Raw genomic sequence first — 19,986 nt, forward strand, 5'->3', positions numbered from 1 at the left:
GTTACTCAGCAGCAGTCAAAAGAAGGTGTTGTTGCTCTGTTGACATGGGTCACGGTGGCAGGGTGGAGGGGCATGATGGGAAAGCTGTATAAATGGGGTCAGGGTCACTGACAGCAGAGGGGATTCAGCTCAGGATGTTGGTGACAAAAAGCTTTACGTTTGACAAACTGGTGTAAATGGGACACCGGCTTGTTGCTGTGCTGTGCCATGAGGTTTTGTAAAAGCGTGTGTGGATTTACAGCAAAAAGGTTGTGTTAAATTTGTGTTGTTGCTGTTTTAAGTGGCTTTTTCCCCACTCTTCTTTTCCCAGTTTGACAAGCCAACCTGTGAAAAGTGTTCACCTGTGGAAAAACAAACAGAAGCATCTTTATCGTGGTTTGATGGGGCCGTGGCAACTATTACTTAACTGCACAAAGATAGACATTGTTGTACCATTAGTTTCAATACACGTGCTGCTGCACTTAGGGAATATTTCAATAGAGCCAACCCACTGTTAGACAACATATCAGTGTGGTTTCATGTGAAACATCCAGCTTTCATCAGTCTGTTTTCATGTCCAGTCTGGCAGTGGCACAGCTTGTAATATCAACTAACTGACTCATACCATCAAAGTAAACTTTATTTTTTGAAAAGTCATACTTTTCAGAGTTACTCCCCATGTGAATTCATATTTAGATTTGTATGAGTCAACATAAAAAACACATTTTGCTGCAGCGTACAGTCAGCCAGGCCTCAAGTAAAAGAAGTGCTGCAGCATCAGCAGCAGGAAGAAAGTGTCTTCAGGTGTTCTGTAACATCCGTTTTGATTTCTGTCTTTAAATTGTACAACACGAGGGCTTGTTCTCCCATCAGCTGGTGTTAAACATGTGTTTTTTAAAAAGGTGTTTCTACAGTTTATTCAGAGAGTGATTCTCCATCTCTACACATGATCCTGGAGCTCAGCCAGTGACCATCAAGTTCTTGGTCACCTTTCTTACCAAGGTCCTTCTCCTACAGTTCGCTCACTTTGGTTGGGCAGTCAGCACCAGAGCCAGAGAGATATATGTTATATGAATCGCTCTGGCCAGCACTAGGAAGTGGAAAGTAGTTGTTCTACTTTTCACCATGTAAGATTTATGGAGGCCAATGTGCTACAGTAGGCTAATGCATTTGTAGCCTTCAATCCAGTCTGAGCTCTGCGGGCAGCTCCTTTGAACTCATGACTTGGTCTCTGCTGTAATAGATATTGTCATCTGAGAGACTTCATACAGGTGTGTCACCTTTCAAATCATATTGTCCAATCTTAATTTACCATGACCAAGATGATTGGCAAACAATAGTGTCACAGCAAAGGGTCTGGAGAAGTATCTTTACTCAGACTGTTATTTGCTGCTATTGTTTAAAAGGTAATTTTAATAGTAGCTAGTATAATAGCCAGTCTACATGATTTATAGTTCAGGGGAAAACAGACTGTTATGTTACATTAACAATTAAAAGCAATTAATTGTTTTTTCAGCCAAATCTTTGGCCGAAGGCAAACTATAAAAAACACCTGCTTCAATAATAGATGGGGGGAGTTATTCTCTGCTCTTGAGAAGTGATTTAATACAAACAAAAGTGAGTGACAGTGACTTCACCACACCACTTTTAACACCGAAGCTTTCATGATCTCCACCCACTAAACGTCACCTCTCTGCAGCTCAGCTGTCAAAGGCAATTCCGCGTGTGTTTCACAGTGTTAGATCTCCCGGACAGAGAGCAAACTCGCAATTACGGCAGCACCTGAAGGCGGCACCAGACGCTGAAACTGAGTGAGAGCGCAGGTGGAGAAAAAAAAGACCATGACTTTTCTTTTTAGCCTTTTAACGTGTTAGTTTCCCTACTGTAGCTTATTTTCTTCAACTTTCAGGATATCCTTTCTTTTCTTCTTTTTTTTTCCTTTTCTTTTTTATATTTATTTTTGACTAGTGAGTGCCTGGCCCGGTGTCACACATGGCTCCCTGGGCGGTCTGGCTCCTGGTCGCGCTGTCCGGTGTTGTGACTGTGCGCTCCTGCTGTGCTTATACCTGTCCGGCCATCTGCCGCTGCAGCGCCGATAGTTTCCAGTGCAGCAGGGACACTCAGCTGGCCTCCCGGGCACGGACAACATCCCGACTGTAAGTAAAACAGCTTCCTATAGCTTGATTTTATAATCCTCCTGTGGATGATCTGAGGCACTTTATTCACTTCTCAACCATCAGCGCCCTTGTGCTGCTTCATAACCTTTTTTTTTTCTCTTCTTCTTGGACTTATTATGTCTATGTTTCACTAAGTTACCTTTGGTTATTCTTATTTTGTGACTTATAAGATAAGCTGAGGAGACATGTTTTGAATTTTTATCTTTTTAGTATAGCCAAAGTGTGAATGTGGAGTTGACAAACTTCTTTTCTGGCTGTTACAGAAGGCTCACTCATCTGCCCTTGAAAGAAGTCCCCACTCACGCCTTCAAGGAGCTTATCAACATCACAATAATGTAAGTTAAAATATACAGGAGGTGAATTAATGCTGCATTAAAAGTGGGATTCATTTAGTAAAGGACACAAAGTGCTGAGAGAGAAACTTCAGCCTTGATGGAAGATGCAACATGCACGCACAGGGAATGCTGGAAACTCATTTAAATGTTTAAATAATATCAGATACATTTTGTCAATGTCAATGTCAATTTATTTATACAGTATAGCACATTTCATCGAGCATAAACTCAATGTGCTTCAGAATCAAAGCAAGATGCAATACATGTGAGTACATATTAAAACAAAAGCTATAGTGCATATTAAAACAGAAGCCAATGTGTTAAGACAAACAAACAAGCAAACAAAAAACGAATTAAAAGCTTGTGAGAACAGATATGTTTTAAGATTACACTTAAAAGAAGATATTGTTGGAGATGAGCAGAGTTCAATGGGTAAAGAGTCCCACAGTGCTGGACCATAGTAACTAAAAGCACCTTTTTGCAATTTACCTAATGCACGTAAATGTTTCTTACATGTTTCCATCTTGAGATTAGATGGAACAAAACGAGTTTGCAGATACATTTTAACCCCAAATTACTCTAGACAAACAAAGAGTAATGTTTACAAAGTTTACAGTAGCTTATTATTGATGTAGCCTATGCCTTGGATGAACATACAGCAAACAAACCCACTGCAAGGAAATGTGATGTAGGATTGTAGAGAAAAAAACAATCACAGGCAGTCAAATTAATTTCCAACTACAGTTACAAACACTTTCCCTGTAGCGCCTTCTAATGGTCTGTGTGTATAAGGTAATCACAACATCCATTCCGAGTTTAGGAAACAGTGTTAAATCAGGTAATTTTATGGGAGCATAAGAAGTAGAGCAGTGTGACATGTACACACACACACACACACACCTCACACAGGAGATCAGCAACATAATGGCTCGAATTTTGGGGAAATAAAACAAAACAAAACACTGATGCAGTTTTGTAAGTGCTGCAGAAGTGGTTTTGTGATTTTATTTTCTGCAGAGGGCTTGAATAATGTTGCTTTTTTATGTTAAAAACGATTATGTCTCTCTAGCTGTGATAATAAAAACGTCCAGAAATCAGAATCAAAAATTAAAAAAATGAAGTTGGTATACAAAATATCAAAAACAACATGTTTTGAAACATGTTCTATCAGGCTCTTAGGCTACTAGATGCTTGTATCTTAACATTTATCTGTATACACAACACTTGTTTATGTATCTTCATCATGTTGCCTCGGTGAAGAATTTCCACCCACATGCATATGTCATCATCTTCCCAACATGTGCTTTGTTTATAATTACACATACCTGCTATTGTTTTTCATATAGCAATACACTTTATTGTGTTCTCTCTCAGGTACTTTATGATGTACTAGTTCCATTCAGTAATTAAAACAAATACAGTCGCGGCTGCTATGTAAACCAGTTATTACATGATGAATTAACAAACAGAATCATTTATGTATAATATTTGTTAAACATGATCAATTAAAAAAAATCAAGATGCAAGATGTAGAAAAAACACTGTTTAAGACAGTAAAGGCTAGGTACATCAGAGGATTCAAAGTTTTATCATTTCATAACCAGGTGACTTATAACTCTGGACTGTTAAAAAAAAAAACGTATATAAGGAGAAGGACAGAATACCACAGCAGACATCACCACCTATATGTAATCAAATGATAATCAGGTTAACACATTTCAACAAAATCCAGTTACAACCCAATGATATCTTTTATTCACAACTTAACCTCTTTCAGTTGGAACTGCTAATTAATTGTGCGTCATGTTTATCATGTTTACAGCTACTAAATGCTCAGTTCTAAAGCTGTGACCTTATCCTGAAGGGGTTTCACCATTTAATTAATACAGTGCAAATGTGTGACTGCTTGATGACTGTACATGAAATGTTTGTTACCCTGTGGAATATAAGTGTGTTTGACTCTGTTCTGCTCCTTAGAGTCGACACTTATCAGTCTCACACACTTACAGCATCTACATGTGACAGGATCATTTTCTTCAAATTATCAAAAAGTAGTTTTAGGTGATAAAAACACATGCAAATGTAAATGAAGTTGCAGGTCTTTCATTTTTTTCAGCGCCGAGCAACTTGGCCGATAAAACCTGTGTCAAGGTGGAATGACATGAGAAGCTGCGTGTGGTTTGTCATTGATGACGTAAACTGGAAAGCACAGTGAAAAGGCTTTCCATGAGCTGTTAAGTGGTAATTATGACACTATGCACAATGCAATCAGAGGAAGGGATAAAATAAAATACAAATGCAAGCAGTGCAGATGGAGTCATTTAATTGTTTCTTGGTGTGAAATGGAAACAGAATGACATTAACCCTAAGAAAAGTGTCGGCTAATTACGGCAGAGTGGGAGTCTGAAACGATGATTACAAAAAAGAAGATGGAGATGAGAGTCAGCCATCAGAAAACAAAGTGTTCAAGGACAAATCAGTTGACTTTGTTTGTCTCTGAATGTCTTTGTTTAGTCCTCCTTTTTAAACATCTTCACTTAGTCTTCTTGGCCCAGATGCATCCAAAATGTATGTTTGGAGTTTTTCCAAACGCCTGCATGTGTGTGTGTGTATGTTGTGCCCTAGAAGTAGGAATTGTTGGTGGTGGTCTTATAGGATTTTTGTGGTTTGTATCCCTGTATCAATCAACTCTGTCCTATTTCTCCAAAAAAAAAAAAAAGTAAGTGTGGAAATAAATCCACACTAAGCAGTTGTGTCAGTCCTAATATTTGTTTGACTAAAATCTCATATTTGCTGGATGAATCTGAGACGTTCGGAGAGTAATTTGTTTACAGTCTCCTGTTAATCTGTTGACTGATGTGGAGCCATTTCTTTGTGTCACAGTGAGATTTCCCAGAGCGACCGCATCACACGGATACAGAGACATGCCTTCCTCTCACTCCACAGCCTGGTGCAAATGTAAGCGACACTTACCTTTCCCATCACACATCATATTCAAAGGTGATGAAAGCAATTATTCATTTGAACAGCTGCTATGTGTTCTGCATTTCATTTAAGTTCCACGGGATTAGTCTGTCAATTACAAAGCAGCACGTTTAATCCTTGACTTCCAAAGCGACTGATGAATTCATGGCTCCCTCTGTTTGTTTGTCGAAAGCGACTGACAACAATTGTTGTAATTACTGATTTTTTTTTTTCTTTTTCTCAATTCTGTTCCTGCAGTTCAGTGCAGAATATCAACAGTCTGAGGGTTATTGAAAAAGGGGCCTTCACTGACCTGCCCCGACTGGAACATCTGTAAGTCCTTCTGTTTTTTTTCAGCCATTATTATCTTATCCACTATTTAATTTAATGAAGATCTAGGAGTAAGTAGGCTACATTTGGAAAAAACTAAACAAAAAACATACAGTACATTTAAATGTAGAAACTCATATTAGCTGACCCATGCTTAACTGAGATGGTGACCATGTTTAACATTATATCTAACATATTCATGATAGCCTCACAGAGCTGCTATAGTGTGACTGTAAACTCTTGTCTTGTTATTGTGTTATAATAGAAAAGATGAGTTGGAAACCCATACACAATACTGTATGTATGACACAGCCAGACAGCGCTGAAAAAGACAAGTGCAAATGTGGAGATAAAAGTGGATGTTAAGAGGTTACCAGCTGAGATAATCTGACTCCTTTGTGGACACTTTAAAGATTTGTCCTTAAATGGCCGTCTCTATTGCCTGCTGTCTTCACAGGAGCATCTCTAACACAGGAATAATAAACTTCCCAGACTTCACAACTATCTCTTCCTTGGCGCACAATGTTATCCTGTAAGTAATCCCATTTCAAAATAGTGTGTTTCCAAACCAGATTAGTGTCTTTTTACATGTTGCAAAACTGCACCTTCCTCATGCTTCAACTTTTAGTGGTAGAACTCAGTTTTACTTTTATCTATCAATGTCACGATGCCACCAACCCTGCTGCAAATTCTGCAACTGGGTCACAGTTCATCAAACCAGCTCTCTTTTTTTTTGGGGGGGGGGCGTATATAATTTTGTCTAACTGATAATTGAGCCAAACTGCCTGAGTGAATGGTGAATGTTATCTCTTCTGTGTGCAGAGAAATGGCAGACAACATGAAGATCGACTTCATTCCTGCCAATTCTTTCCAGGGTATCGCAGAGGAGTTTGTTGACATGTGAGTGCAGGAGCCAGATTCTTTTTTTGTTACATTATCGGAGCTTGGAGCAACAATTTGTCACCATTTGTTAAGAACGTTTTTTGATGTGTCTTAATATGCTTATGTAATTGAATGTTCAGTTCTCTGACCTTGGTGATAGGTGCATTTGACAGCAAACTGAAATTTATAACATTGTGTCCTTGGCAGGAACCTCGTTAGAAACGGTTTCAAGGAAATAAAATCTCATGCATTCAATGGAACCAAGCTCAACACACTGTAAGTGTTTTCATAACCAAGATTTTTTCCCTCATACAGTAGGCTCATATCCTAATAATAACATAACGGGTCGATACAGTACATTGCTGTTAAGTATGTTGTTCACGGTTAAGGCTTTTCTTTTTCTAATCATAAAAACTGAGTGTACCAGTAAACAAACGTTATGTAAGACTAAACAAAGATTGGATGCCCTGTTGTTTTCTTGCTCTGCCCTGTACTGCTGAATGTTGATGGGGACGAGATATGTGCAGACACCCTGCAGTCTAAAAATAATGCTCATCTTCCTCATTGTCAAGTTGAGAAAACAAAAAGCAGATGAAAAATGGTTTTGGGCATTGTTGGGCATTAATGTGTCATTTTAAATTTTCTTTCATATTATAACTGGAAAACTACAGTAAAGAGTGGAGGACACTTGGGTTACAGTTGTGTGTTTTTTATGTCTTTTGTAGAATTTTAAGAGACAACAAATATCTGAGTTTCATTCAAGAGGATGCTTTCAAAGGAGCCACAGGTCCGACTTCTCTGTAAGTAACAATAATTCAAGTTGATGAAACCAAAGACAATTATTGCTGCTGCGCAGCAACGGTTGGGGCTGGGCAATTTTAGGCAAAATTAGGCAATTTGAAAGTGAAAGTTTCAAAGCTGTAGCACATATGGTTGATTTCTTATGAATGTTCAAGATTTTGAAATTTAGAGGTGTGCTGTAACGCCACCATGAGGACTTTGTCATGTGTTTCCAAGTGAGGACATCTAGCATTTTGATGTGTCATCATCATCACCCTTTCTGGGGCTTGAATTCACAACCTCTGACACCAAGAACAAGCTCCTAACTCATTGAGCTACTTGGCTGGATGCATGGCATGGTGCATGGCCTCAAGAAATGGACTCAGGGAGTCACCAGCCAGGCAGCAGTTGGAAGATTTCAAAAATTGTAAAAATGTCAGAAACACTGTTATGTAAACAAAAATCTGATAATACATAAATTGCATCTTGACAGCATGGAAATCTTGGTGATTTGTTTTTAACGATAAGTGTTTTGCTCCATATTAAGCGGAAATATGATCTTTAAAAATGCCACTCTAAAAAAACAGGCTAGTTGTGAGCACATCCAGTGCCTATTTTAATTGATTTCTCTAGTTGCCTGCAGACCACGTCTGGTTGAAACGTTGCAATTATCCAATAAATGGGAGCCTTAATCCAATGTGCGGATATTCCCTTTTTTCCTCTTTAAAAAATTCTGATATTTGCCTAACTTCATCAACCACAACTACGTATTTAGCAAGATTTACAGTCCAATTTTTTCATTCACTGTAGGCTCAATTTTTGATAAATCAAAAATCTGTGAGGATCGTTCGTGTAGGACAGTCTGAAGATGCTCTTTAGCAAGTTTGGTGTCAATTGAGCAAAAATTGTGGGAGGAGATAGGTTCAATAAGTTTTACAGTTTACAGTATTGGGGCTACAGTACATTTCGGTGAAAGGTTTAAAACTGTAGCATGTAGGTACTGTTGTAGGAATTTTCAATTTTTTTGAATTCAAACACTTATTAAATTTAGGGGCCGGACTAATTATCTGGGTGTCAGTTTAAAAACCTTGCCAATCGTTTATCTAAAGCTACCATAATCATTATTTTCATATGGTGGATGGGTAGTGGTAAAGCCACAGTGAATCACCACCATGCAGCTCTATGGAGATTCAAAGTGTCTTTTAGCATGTTTGTTTTGGTTTTGAATTAGCTGGCCTGGTACAGTACCAATTGAGCATTTATACCAGCTCAAGAGTCAGATATGTTTTATTTAGTGAAATTATAATGTCTTATATTAACCAGATGGAAATAAACATGGCTAAAAACAAATGCTAATATCGCTAATGAATATTTAAATAGGACTGCTTACATTTAGCCATCAACTTAAACCATGTAACAATCCTGTCATGTTTACAACTTATTTTTCCTGCCTCCAAGTTGCCAAAAAGTAGCAGTTAAATGAACACCTAAAATATTGCATGATGTTGTGTGATTAATCACATTTAAGTGCAAAATTTCTCTTTATATTTAATTATTAATGTACAACAGAGTGATTTTGGGAAATACAGGGTTAATGTGTAAGACACAAATATCTGATAGAGGCAAAGTTGAACATGACAGAAGACAATCCCAGATTCTTTATCTATTGTTGTTCAAATCAGCATTGTGGCGATCATTTGAAGCAAGATTAATATTCATAACAATGTTTATCATTTTATTGTATAAACATCAGGGCAGTGACAGTCTGTCTGTGTAAACAACCAACAAGGCAGCCAGGACTGCTGAACACTGATTATAGTGAGCAAACAGCCTAGTCCGAGGAGCATACAGCTCACAAGGTCTCTGACTGCAACCAACCCCATTTTGTAGATATGAAATTTCTTCTTATCTTGGTTATGAATTAGTGCCTGTGGTATTCACTGACATGCAGGAAATGCCAAAGTTCTTCGTTTTCCTTGTGTGGGGTCCAATGTGTTACCTCTGTGTAATGTCAGCTTCCAAATATCCAATCAAATGAGGGCGTAGCAGCAGCCCCTGAGTATTATTTCGCTTTGGGTGAAATGAATTCAGCCCTGAATGTCATTGTAATTACAATCTCCATTCTGTTACAGAAGTATTTTTGTTGTCAATGTGCATCTCTTTAGAAAAACAGCATGATCTGCTCACTGGCTTGATGAATATGAAAACACTGTAAATTAGGGCTTGGCTGCCGCAGTCACTAGAACTCAATGAGCACCTGTGGGAGGTTTAGCATATTTGCCTCAAACAGCATTTCTTAGTGCCATCATCAAAACGCCACATGATGGGTCCTCTCGTGGGAAAAACCTGGCTTTGTTTGCCTCCAACAGAGTTTAAATTACACATGAAATCCAAGTTGAGATAGACCAAAGCTGTTATAGTGGCTTGTTGTTGTCCAAAGCCTCATAAAATACTATTTTATTGCTGCTCACTTCACTAATCTCCACTGAAATGTCTCCGTTCTCTGCATGTGATTCAGGGATGTTTCGTCCACAACTGTGAGCTCCCTCCCCCCTAAAGGCTTGAAGCAGGTGAGGTTTCTGAAAGCCAGCTCTGCCTTTGCTCTGAAGAGCCTCCCTCCTCTGGAAAGCCTGGCTGAACTGGTGGAGGCAGAGCTCACGTACCCCAGCCACTGCTGTGCTTTCCACTCGTGGCGTCGGAAACAAAGGTAAGCCGACAACCGCTCCCAGAGATGTAACAAATCCATTCACATCTGCATAATGAACAAAATCTCTGTGCCATGAATACAGATCATCAGGACTTAGGCAATTAGCAGGTGAGATTATTGACGTTTGTGTGGTCTAACCTTTTATTTTCTTTTTTTAATTTAAAGGGAAAATACCTTAAGGAACTTTACAAAGTTGTGTGATCTCGGCCAAACAGAAACGTAAGTTACTTCACTATGCACTCAGAAACTGTACAAAAAGTGCTGCAAAAAGTACCTTCTATATTTGTTTCAGCTAGAAACAATGAGCTTTAATCTCTTGTAACAAATTTCCACCTTTACTCTGTTTATAAACTTAGTGATCTAATTTGTTTCCAGATGATTTGGTTTTTTTTTACAGAAACTAATTAGACACCGACAGGATTGACAAAATCCATTTATCAAATATATTTTCTTCTTAAATACAATGTAACTTTGCAGTGAGAACTGCAAACAGCGAGTTTGATTCTACCAGCAAAAATAAAAATATCCTCCAACTTTTGTCCCCACATGGAAAATTCTAACACTGTCCCCTAAACACACAGTTTTCCTTGATCAAGTGCTTCATTTTTATGGTAATTGTAACATCTGTGTATTCTTCAGAGAGCCCACGGCAGACAGCATGAATCTTTTTGATGACATCAACTTTCAGTATCCAGACCTGGAGTTTGATTGTGTGAACAGCCCCTTCGTCAAGTGCACCCCGGAGCCAGATGCTTTTAACCCCTGTGAGGACCTGCTGGGCTTTCCCTTCCTGCGCTGTCTCACCTGGATAATCACAGCTTTTGCTGTGACCGGTAACCTGGCTGTTCTGGTTATTTTGATTTTCAGCCACCATAAGTTAACCATCTCCAGATTTCTCATGTGTAACCTGGCTTTCGCTGACCTGTGCATGGGGCTCTACCTGATGCTCATCGCCTTCATGGACCACTACTCCCGTCACGAGTACTACAACCACGCCACCGACTGGCAGACGGGGCCTGGCTGTGGCATAGCGGGGTTTCTGACGGTGTTTGCCAGTGAGCTATCAGTATATACACTGACTGTGATTAGCCTTGAACGCTGGCACACCATCACCAATGCCATGCATGTCAACAAGAGGCTGCGGATGCACCATGTGACAGCCATGATGGGGGCAGGCTGGGGCTTCTCTCTGCTGGTTGCCCTGCTCCCTCTTGTGGGGGTCAGCAGTTACAGCAAAGTGAGCATCTGTCTGCCCATGGACATAGACACAGTGGGCTCTCAGGTGTATGTGGTGGCTGTGCTCATTCTCAATGTCGTTGCTTTCATTGTGGTCTGTTACTGTTACATATGCATGTATCTGAGCGTTCACAACCCAGAGCACTCTACTCGTAATGGAGATACCAAGATTGCCAAACGTATGGCTGTGCTCATTTTCACAGATTTTATATGCATGGCACCCATTTCCTTCTTCGCCATCTCCGCCGCCCTGTGCATGCCCCTCATAACTGTGTCTCACTCAAAGATCCTGCTCATCCTTTTTTATCCCATCAACTCCCTGTGCAACCCTTTTTTGTACACCATCTTCACCAGGGCTTTCCGGAAGGACGTGTGTGTGCTGGTGAGTCGCTGCGGCTGCTGCCAGGCCAGCGCCGACTTCTACAGGTCACAGACTCTGGCTTCACATCTCGCATCTACCCAAAAAAAGTCCAGCAGGAAACCACACTCACTTAGCTTCTATGCCTATCACATCAAGAGGAAGGGTTGCTTCCTAAACAAGGGGACCACATGACCATCAATGACGTAATACTGTATTATAACCACACAGGCAGCATCTGCCGTCTCGCTCAAAAATGTAGCATTTCTTCAAAAATTTAGGTCAGGGTGAAGTTGTGTACATGGGAGGTTGTTGGGTCAGATTTGATCTAGGTTAGTTTACAAAATGAGATTTGGATCATTTAGAACCAAGACACCTCAAGTTGAAGACAAAACAGGCGCTGCAGCCTCCATGTCTCAAAAACAGGTACAAAGAAGCAGCTGGATGGAGCAGGAGCAGGAAACAAATAGAACTGGCCAGTTAACTTGCAGAGCAACGCCAAAAGGTCATCATTGATGGTCATGTAATGAAATCAAACAATATGAAACAACACCTGAGTAAGATGTTGTTTCAAGCAGACATTTACTGTAGTTCTTTTAAAGATCAATAAGTGGGAATTATTTATTATTCTGAGCTTCTAGAGGTTGTGATTTTAAGTTTGAATAAAATAAAGTATATATGATCAAATGTAAGTTGCTGTTTTAGATGAGTTTTAGTGCCATCTATTGGATTGTTGTACTCAGGAGACTTGTAAGACTACCAGGGCACCCACATGAACTCAGCTGGTTAATGAGAAATATCACTGTTGTTTAAAATGTCCTGGATTTTCACAGTAAGGCATTTAATTAAAAATAAGTGTGTTCAACTTCTTGTGTTTCCCGCCCATTTTCTTTCCCAGTTAGAAACAGTAGCCAATAAAAAAAGATTCACATGACAAACATAAACAGGTCTAACTCTTTTGCACCCCTCTGTGTACACACTCATGCACACCTAATTCACCCTCTGTTCTAGGCAATATTTTGCTGTTAACCTGACAAATCAAAAGTAAAGATATTACAGTCAAAATGTGAAATTGGTTGTAGTGTGCATGCTGGCATTTCTAAGCCCTGGGGACCTTTTTGTTTTATAATGAAAAGAAAACAGAATGCAAAAACAAAATTGACAATGAGGCAACACTGGCTTTGTATTGTGTGGTGCAGAAAGAAAAGAGTTCATTGACTGCAGCACAACCACACAGTTCAGTGTATTTGATGCATGATTTGAAGGGAAAATGTTACAATGATAGAAAATCAAACAGCAGTAAATACTTTCAAAGCAGCAAACTCCAAGCCAAATAATGTTTTGCTTGTCTAATAAAGAAAACCATTCAACATAAATTCATGCTGTTTGTTCTCAGTAAATTGGATTCACAAGCAACACTGTAAGTAATCAGTTGTGACATCACAAATGACTTGCAGGTTGCTCTGATAATTGCATTATAAAATTAAAAAAAGCGATCAGTATCAGTGATTTGGTTCAATGGTGTTTTAACTTTGTGCCCTTCGAGCCAAATTACACCACCAAGTGGTCTAAATTCACTAATTGTTTTTCCATTTTAAATCATTGTTTCCCCTGTTTCAACATGATTATTTTCTAATCTTTTTGGGAGAGCTAAAGCTCATTACCACTCAGCTTCCCCCACAGCTTTGGAGAACACGTAGTCCCTGCCTGCATAACACATCACTCCGTCTTTCAAATGAAACTTCCAGCGGTTCTTACTGCGGTGAATCTGCAATAGAGAGAACATTTTACAGTATTCAGCACTGGGCTTTGTTGAGAGGTAAATTACGGCCAGTGGAGAGATTTTCTTACTTTGTCGTACTGGCAAACGATCACATTGTCGGTGTCGAAGAGATCTGGGATTTCCTGCTCTATCACATCATCGCCTGAATTCAAAGGATCCTTATCAACAGAGTCACAGGAAACAAACTGTTAGAACGTGTTATCAATGAAATGCTGTTGGACAATAAATAATCTGCGCGACCTGCCACTCATGACTGATAAATGTCATTCCTCAAGGAAAGAGGCACTGCAGAGCTGCTTCAGTGTGGAAAACTAAAACATCAGACCGTCTCCCTCTCACCTCCTCCACTACATTAGCGAGTTCATCTGCTCCCTCACTGTCGCTGCTGGAGGAGACGCTGTTGCCGTCACTGCTTCCATCTCCTTCCTGCAGGGCTTTTATGGCCTCTGCGTTGATTATACCTAGAAAGTCATTCTCTTCCAGTGGAGCTCCATTTTCCTCCTCGACGTCAGAGTTGTCTGCAGGGCCATCCAGCTGAACGATGTCCGACAGCTCGCTGTAGCTGAAGCCCTGGGAGAAGCATAATGGTTATGCTCAAGTTGACAGCACAGCAGTCTGATGCTGTTACAGTGCAGCACTCAGCCATTTGAGATTTTGAAATAATTCATATTGAGTACTTTGTAATCAAAAAAACTTTGATGCAACAAGTTTTTAATTACACTAATGCTCTTCTATCTAACAAAACATTCCAACAATTTAGTAATGAACTTCCATAATGTAGGGTAATACATGAAAATGCTATGGTAAAATGCAGCAAAGGCGAATACATCTTCATGTCTGCTAGAGACTGAATATAAATATGGACGTATCTGGACCAAAGACTTTGGAGCATGTTGGTTTGTCTGCCATCAATTTTTTTTATTATTATTTATTAATTTTAACAGATAAGTTTGGTAAAAATTCACGCCTGGTGCTGTTGTCATGAAAGGAGAACTCAGCTGTAATGGTTAAAAAAACCAACATATTTTTTGTACTAGGCTGTGAACATGGGAGTCATTGGGGTGACTCACTTTTGGAGCCAGACTCAAGAGGCCATTTGAGGAACTGGTTTCCTTTCTCAGCCCCAGGGGTTGCTGCTTTACATTTGCTCACTATACATTTCTCACAATGCAAACACATGACTATCATTATAGCTTCCCCATCTAATAAACATCTGTCTTTTAAACCCACATTTTCTACCACTGGCTGAGCACCCCCCTAAAAAAGACATTTGTGGAAATGTAGCTACATATTTGTTTTCTTGCCAAGAGTTAGATGAAAAGATCGATACCACTTTGTGTTGATCCAGTCAATATAAAAGCTGCAGCCAGCTGGTGATTTTAGCTTAGCATAAAGGATTAAACTAACTGACATGTTTATTAATGAGTTTGAGAGTTGCTGGAAGGCAGATGTTGTTACCATAAGATAAAGCCAGACTTTCTGTTTCCAGTCCTTGTGCTAAGCTAAGCTACCTGGCTGCTGCCTCCGGCTACATATTTAGCATACAAATATGAATAGTGTCAATTTTCTCATCTACTTCTCAGCGAGAGAGCAAACAAGTGCAATTCCCCAAATGTTGAATTATTCATTTAACTATACACACCTGCATTGCAACACCTGGCCTTTTCCTATTCCTGGTATTTGCTTTAAAAGGCCACAGATGAGTCTTAAGCCTTTGCAGACACTAGTTTCCTCACCCTTTCTGCCTTCTCCCTCTCCTCCTCGATCACTTTCTGCAGGATGTCATCGATGTCTCTGGTCTTTAACTGCTCTGTCTCTGTCAAAGCCTCCTCTCCGCCGAGCTGGAAATCTAACACCTGACTGTTGGGTGAGACATTCATACTCAAGTTCACAGGTTCAGGGTGCTCATTTTCTTCCAGTGTGGCCTGCGGTGATGGAGATTGGACCCCTTGAAGCTGTGAGTTGTCAGTAGCAGCGGGAACCGGTGGCAGCTGGGGGATGCTACTCTCTTGACCGGGGAGTAAAGCAGTGTTTGGCTGGGGCAGATGTGAGACGGAGGGAGCAGGAGGAGGAGGGGAGGGCTCAACCTCCTGAGGATGAATGATATTTGGTGGGACTGTAGTTGACTGAGCGGCAGGTGCTTTCTGGGGGGGGTGAGGAACAGGTTGCTGACCTGCCGGGGCCTGGGTGACCACAACAGGGACATTGACCTTGTAAAGTTGACCTTAGTGAGACAAAGAGAGGAATTAATTGTTATTTCCACCAGAGTGTCCAGGCCAATTACAAAAACAAATGTAGGCCCATCACACATAAAACCATGGTGTACCAGAGGCTGTTTGTAGAGTGACTCCTGCTGGTATCTGCACGGGGTAAGTTAACCCGGCAGGGAGAGAAAAAGTAGTCACTGTCTCAGAGTTGTTCTGCAATTAAACATATAGTAGAAAAGGAGTTAAATGATTTCAATAACTATCTAGCTTTAGTTAGTTCAACAGATAAATATTTTCAAAAACAATATTCAATCTGCTTAAATTTGATAAGAAAAGTTTTGCCATAAAAATTCAAGTTAAAACAAATCCATGTTGCTGAAAAGCGATCAAAAGGATATGATTCTTCATATTTGAGCCACCAAACATAAAGTTGGTTTGAAATTCACAAACTCAAATTATATCATTGCTATTATCATTTTGTTTTGCAATTGGATAAGAATCTGACAAACTTTGATATTGAGAAAACTGAAAGGTAACTTCGTTTCAAAATTGCAACCCCTTGAAATGACTTGAATTTTCCCCAAAAAAGCAGGTGATGTGCTGTGTTGACACTTGCCTTTACTGGGAAGCTGTGGATATTTTGATTTGCAGACATCATAACTGAAGCTGAAAACAGAAAGCAGAGCAGCACAGGACAGACACACACACACACCTGAAAAATCACATTTTCTCCAATATCACTTTACTTTCATTTGCCATCTGTAAATTTACATCACAAGTGTCTAAATCAAGAGATAATCTGCTGAAAATTTACATTAAATGCAAATGCATATTCTGTTTTTTTTTTTTCCATTCATGGTACATCTAAAGTAAACGAGCTGCTTTAAAATACTCTTAGTTGACCATCTGTGATAATTATCATATCAGATCAGTTCAAATCTAACTGTAGATGTGAGTTTTGTTGGTAAGCAGTTGAATCTCTGGCTGCATGGTGTTACCTGCCAGTTCTTGATCGGTCTGACTGTAGCTGGCGGGGAGCTGGAGCACAAAGTTGGATGAGTTGATGTTGTTTTTCCTGAAGTCTTCCATTGCTTTAGACTGCATCATCTTTGACTCCCAAAGCTGCACAGCAAAGACACAGCGGCCCGCCTCCGCCATAGTGCACACTTTCTCACTAGGTGATCAAACTTTGCAGTAACTGACAACTCGAGGCAAGATGTGCATTTAACTTGTATAATACTGTATATGTAGCTTTTTAAAAAGTAGTACAGGGTTATGTAGATTATAGCTCACCCGTCTTAAGTCGTCCAGGACGCAGTCTTCAAGCCCTTCATCCAAGAAGAGCTCTCTCATATTCTCAATCACATCATCAATTATGGACAAGTAGAGTTTGGCCTGCAGTTTGTTACAGCAAGTGTAAATCAAGAGACCGATGAGCTGCTTGTGAGGATTAAATGTTTAATCACAGCCCCTCTATGTATGTTTTATAGGCAACATACCAAAGTCCATTCAAACAGTTGCTTTTTCTATGTTGCTGATAGATGCAAAACTCAAGTCTCATATGCCAAAACATTTGTGAGGACATTTTCTGAACATTTCAAAGTCACTCTTTTTATTTCGGCTCACAGATAACACATCAGAGGGCTCTAGTGATGCTTTTGTAGGCATCATATTTATTTTTAGAAAAAGACTTGTGGCTAATGCAGCCATGAAAATAAAATATTGATTTAACAGTTACGATGTGGCAGAGACCGGGGATGGTTGTAACAGCATCACTTTCACCAATAAGGAATAACATAAAGTTGCCTGATCAATATCATGTGTACCCACTCCCTCTCTGACCTTTCATATGAATTTGCATGGCTGTGTGAAGTAGTGTGTAGGTTTTACAGCCAGAAAACTTTTTTTTCTTTTTTTTCTAGGTAAGCTTTTGGACGAAGTCTATATTTTGATTAATACAACTGAATTGGGTATGAGATCAAAGAGCAGGTTCTTAGGTAAAATGTGAGTCATTTCAAACCACCATGCTGGTAGGCTATAGCTAGTCAAACAATGGCTGATAGGGGTGGGCATGATTGTAATACTTTTACCTTTGTTGTTTTATTCAGTGTCAACCATTAATAATTATACATGGACTATGAGCTGCTACTGGCCTCCTGCTGAAGGTTTCCATTCATACCATTCATTGGTATTATAAGAATAAGTTAAGAAGGGTCCAGATGCACACCACTGTCACTGTTCCTCATTTAGCCATCAGCGATGAGTTTTTTTTTTTGTTCATACTGAACCATAGGAAAATGCTTTAATGTTGGAACATGCACAATAAACTTACATACTGTAGCATAGTGGTGTGGTCTCAGTTTTTAGTTTTTAATCTCACTGCTAGCGAGTAGTGGGGGTAGGTTGCAGGGACGGACTGGGACTAAAAAACAGCTCTGGATTTTGATTTGGCCCGGCCCAGTGAGATTATTATTATTATCATTAGTTGTAGCAATAGCTGTAGTACTAGTGGTAGTATCATCTAATTTTCCATGTGAAGTTGGTGCAATGTCACATTCAAAGGCTATGTAATGCATCTCATCCTGTGTGACACTTTTCATGTTGCATTTCCAAGATGGCTAACCAGACAGAAATGTCTTAATTTACACAGAATTCATACTCAAAAAACTAAACTGCTTTTTGCAATAGATGCTTTTAAATGTGTGTCTGAGGTCTGACAATTTCATCCATCTCAGCCATATAAGGTCTGTCTCTAGGTAGAGTAAAATACTCAACTAATGAATTCTGTGATACAGTTTGAGAAGTTTAAGGCATTGCTATTTGTAGTGGGACATTGTGTCATAATATGAGAACCCTATCATAAACTGCAAGTTATAGGAGCTCAGACAAAACATGTCATCCCCGGTCTGCCCTAACGATGTTAAATGTGAGACATACAGTAGGCTACTTGGATGGATTTTAGTTTGACAAGAGAGACTACACTTTCAGTGCTGTATCTACAGATCACTGTTGTATTCACATTCATAAAATTGAATACACAATTGCACAAGAAGCAGTTATAAGGCTAGCTCGCGCACTATAGGAACAAAAGTTTTGCAAAAATAAATTAGCTTGTAGCAAGGCCGGAATAAAAAGCAGCGTCGCTTACCACAGGGCCCGTGTTGGTCAGCATTGTTCACGGCTAAAACAACTGCGCGCCGGTAACAAAAGACTTCCATCAAATGTGGAAACACAGCACAACAGGCTAACGGTGGTAGTCTGCTTGTTTTGCTCGCAGCAGCTTGATAGAAAGTGCGCGCACACAGGTGACACTAATCAGTCTCCACAGACAGAGAGGTGTGGCTGGAGGCGTTCACTTGTTAGGATGAAAAGTCTGGGGGAAAAGAAAAAAAACAAACTGTGATAGCTGGTACCCCCTACCTTACCTTCACCCATACGTGGGATTTCAAATATTTTATTTTAGCAGCAGTAAAACCTACAGAGACAAAAAAAACAACAACACCCTGATGCTGAAAATGGCTCCCTGACCTTGGTAGTGGCTTATCTCAGACGTGCAGTTTCAGAGTGCTACTGTGGTTATCCAATCCCTCAAATATTCTGGTCCATGCTGCAGAACCTCTCCATCTATCCCTTTCTGGTTACTTTTAACAGAAAGGTTATGCTGTTCCACTTTTTTTTCCCACAGAGCTGGGAGCTCAGTTCAGTTTCTGATCCCAGGAGTGCAGAATGCCAGGAGTTAAAAATATTTCACCCTTTATAAAACACTTCATTTTGAACTTGGCGTTCAATGGATTTGTAGCAACAGCAAGGAGCCGTGACCCCTGCTTCCTCCAAGCATCCGTTTGGCAAAGCTGGCTCTCTTTCAACACTGTAGGTTGAGTCCTCTGAGGAAGCGAGAGAGAGAGAGAACAATTGCGGCTGAAAAGCTGCAACATGAGACACCTCTGTTAGATACCACAGTCCATGAAACTAGCAGGCACTTAGCTGTCGCATGGCTGTAAAGGCTCTCCTTCAATCATAAGATGAATTTAAAACATGATCCTTTTAAGGCATTCTCAGAGCTGTAACCACCGTCTATTTACAACCACAAAGTCCCCTGTGATCAACCAGAACCAACAACTGGAAAAAAAAAAAAAATCTAGAACCTGTCATAGTTAATCATCTGATGTTTGAAACACAGTTAAACACGACTGAATTATTCCTCCATCTCTTGGTAATAGCTTAATAAAAGGGGTGTAGGATTAGGAT

The 19,986-nt window shown here is 39.8% G+C and overlaps 2 protein-coding genes across 2 annotated transcripts; one reads left to right on the forward strand and one right to left on the reverse strand.

The window, feature by feature from the left end:
* Positions 1-1,725: 1,725 nt before the first annotated feature.
* On the forward strand, positions 1,726-12,209 carry lhcgr (luteinizing hormone/choriogonadotropin receptor). Its single transcript, XM_085800374.1, has 12 exons — positions 1,726-1,802; positions 1,952-2,135; positions 2,420-2,491; positions 5,375-5,449; positions 5,714-5,788; positions 6,243-6,317; positions 6,608-6,685; positions 6,875-6,943; positions 7,393-7,467; positions 9,966-10,154; positions 10,320-10,373; positions 10,794-12,209. Exons 2-12 carry the CDS (start codon positions 1,972-1,974, stop codon positions 11,941-11,943), a joined length of 2,076 nt encoding a protein of 691 aa, XP_085656500.1. The 5' UTR covers positions 1,726-1,802; positions 1,952-1,971; the 3' UTR covers positions 11,944-12,209.
* A 758-nt stretch (positions 12,210-12,967) lies between these two features.
* On the reverse strand, positions 12,968-19,048 carry gtf2a1l (general transcription factor IIA, 1-like). Its single transcript, XM_085800375.1, has 9 exons — positions 18,887-19,048; positions 17,032-17,133; positions 16,737-16,860; positions 16,355-16,404; positions 15,858-15,951; positions 15,268-15,755; positions 13,871-14,101; positions 13,600-13,689; positions 12,968-13,516 (listed from the first exon to the last, which is right to left on the reverse strand). Exons 1-9 carry the CDS (start codon positions 18,908-18,910, stop codon positions 13,409-13,411), a joined length of 1,311 nt encoding a protein of 436 aa, XP_085656501.1. The 5' UTR covers positions 18,911-19,048; the 3' UTR covers positions 12,968-13,408.
* Between the last annotated feature and the right edge of the window lie 938 nt (positions 19,049-19,986).

The sequence above is a fragment of the Trachurus japonicus genome, chromosome 15, assembly GCF_045865225.1.
Source record: "Trachurus japonicus isolate A0001 chromosome 15, Traja_1.0".
Lineage (NCBI taxonomy): Eukaryota > Metazoa > Chordata > Actinopteri > Carangiformes > Carangidae > Trachurus > Trachurus japonicus.

Coding starts and splice junctions, on each gene's coding strand:
- lhcgr (XM_085800374.1), top strand. CDS start 1,972: ATGGCTCCCTGGGCGGTCTGGCTCCTGGTCGCGCTGTCCGGTGTTGTG. Junction 6,686..6,874: donor GCAGAGGAGTTTGTTGACAT/GTGAGTGCAGGA, acceptor TGTCCTTGGCAG/GAACCTCGTTAGAAACGGTT. Junction 7,468..9,965: donor GCCACAGGTCCGACTTCTCT/GTAAGTAACAAT, acceptor CATGTGATTCAG/GGATGTTTCGTCCACAACTG.
- gtf2a1l (XM_085800375.1), bottom strand. CDS start 18,910: ATGCTGACCAACACGGGCCCTGTG. Junction 16,861..17,031: donor TCCTGGACGACTTAAGACGG/GTGAGCTATAAT, acceptor TTTGCTGTGCAG/CTTTGGGAGTCAAAGATGAT. Junction 15,952..16,354: donor TCCACAGCTTCCCAGTAAAG/GCAAGTGTCAAC, acceptor GTTTAATTGCAG/AACAACTCTGAGACAGTGAC.